Consider the following 1,953-nt stretch of genomic DNA (forward strand, 5'->3'; position numbering starts at 1 on the left):
CCCCGGGCCAGCGCGGCTCCAGCAACCCCGTCTGCGGGGAGGGCGCAGGGCGAGTCCCGGACGGATTCAGCCGCAAAGACCAAGTTGTAGAAGAGCAACAAGTTCAGAGTATTAAAAACCAGGGGCTGCCGCCTCCTCGACAAGCAATAAAACGTTTATACGGCTGCAGAGCCGTGCGCCTCTGGCTTATAGAAAGCTTCCCTTTATTAAAACAGATCCTTCCGGCCCAAACGGCTCCCATTCGCAGCACCTCACTGTGGAAATCCTCAGTGGCACGGTGCCAAGAGACGCTTCGACGTGACATTAATAGAGCTGCACTAGAATTAAGGCTCAGGCTGACTTTGCTGCTCATCCCACACCGCTCGGGCGACACGGCGCGAGCACGAAGGCGAGAGGAGCCGGGGGTCTGGGGGCTGCACGGGGACCTGGGCGAGCCGAGAGGGAGCAAACCGAGTAAAACAGACTGGAAATACTTCACCCACAAGACACCTTGTGGAAATTTTATTATATAGAGTGTAAAATGCAACTGTCAGTCAAATAAAAAGAACACTTTTTTTTTTTAAACACCATGCTCAACATTATCCAATTGCGTTTCTTTATAGTTAGACATTTCAAGCATAAGGAAAAATAAGGAAAGAACCCAAGAACAGTAACTTCAGTACATTTCAAAACGGAATGTCCCGCAGGGCAATTAAAAATGCAAGAAAAAATAGCTTCAATTCCGTTTTTCCTTTAAAAATACACTGTTATCTGTACAAGAAACACTACAGTAAACATTGGAAATCATATTATCCCTTTTATTAAATCAAAATTATTTAGCGCATACTGTGGTTAATACTAGATTCATTTATTTCTCTAGGTAATTTGACAAATATTAGATAAGAAAATATTTAAAAGAAATGAAAAAGCAAAAAACACCTTGGAATTAAAAAATAGTTACTACCTTTTATATGGTTTTATGTTCCACAGTGTTTGTTAAAGGTACTAATAGCAGATTCATTTTAATATTAAAAATAACAGTATTTATATTTCTGAGAGCATAGAGGAAAGTTTTTTCTTTTTTTGTTTTGGTTTTTTTTTTTTTTTTTTTAAAACAAGCTTGGAGGTCTTAGATACATAAATGCAACTAGCAATGGAGACATGAAAAAATGTATTGCTAAAAAAATTAACACGTTTTTATATTACCCCTTTAGACTCTAGAAATTATACAAACCCTACAAAATGCCCCCCCGCCCATAACTTGCCTGACAGCAAAACAGTAACTGTCTCAATACAGAATTCACATAATTAATTACAATACATATCATAGTTCAGTTTTTAAAAAATGCAATAAAATCAAAGACAGCCAAGATACAAGAAATTAGAAGTAAAACATTTAATGAATTTACATATTTAAGAATATTTAAATACTGTTTAAAAATTTTTTTTTTTCTTTTTAGGATTTGTTACATACCACCTAAGACTTCCAAGCCACTCTTTCTGTTGCAACAGAAAAGATCGAAAATTAGAAGGAAAAAAAAAAAACACACAAAAAACCCACATGTTGAAATGTCACAGCTCTGGGGTGCGTTTTGGTGCCTGTAAATTCTCTGGCTTCTCTCCAAAAAGAATCCCGGAGTTTTGTTGTTTTTTTTTTTTTTAAAAACAAATTTGGAAACAAAATTACCAGCATGTCCATAAGTTTAGTACATTACTAATTGTTCCTGATTCTTAGAAAAGTTCAGTATAGATTATCCTACAGCTAGTGTTTCACAAACAAACAGAAAAGTCTTCATCAAAATGTTGCAAATCTAGAAACCTCTGTTACAAAAAGGTTTTCTTCCACAATGATTTCAAGAAAAAAAAATTGCCACGAGGACCTTGTTCTACTGCTCCTAGAGAGAGACGGGGGGAAAGGAAAAGAAAAGTTACTCGGCAGCAGCAAATTCTTAAAGCTGTCGAAACCTCCTCCCC

The 1,953-nt window shown here is 37.2% G+C and overlaps 1 protein-coding gene across 1 annotated transcript in view; it reads right to left on the bottom strand.

The window, feature by feature from the left end:
- Window positions 1-1,644: 1,644 nt before the first annotated feature.
- FUBP3 (far upstream element (FUSE) binding protein 3) overlaps window positions 1,645-1,953 on the bottom strand; it is a gene marked incomplete at its 5' end in the record, with an annotated part of 32,361 nt that continues 32,052 nt past the window's right edge. Inside the window, one exon of the mRNA XM_010284889.1 lies at window positions 1,645-1,874. Coding sequence (XP_010283191.1) covers window positions 1,866-1,874 — 9 coding nt within the window. The remainder of the gene's footprint in view (window positions 1,875-1,953) is intronic.

The sequence above is a fragment of the Phaethon lepturus genome, unplaced genomic scaffold (assembly GCF_000687285.1).
Source record: "Phaethon lepturus isolate BGI_N335 unplaced genomic scaffold, ASM68728v1 scaffold8774, whole genome shotgun sequence".
In the NCBI taxonomy this organism is placed as follows: Eukaryota; Metazoa; Chordata; class Aves; order Phaethontiformes; family Phaethontidae; genus Phaethon; species Phaethon lepturus.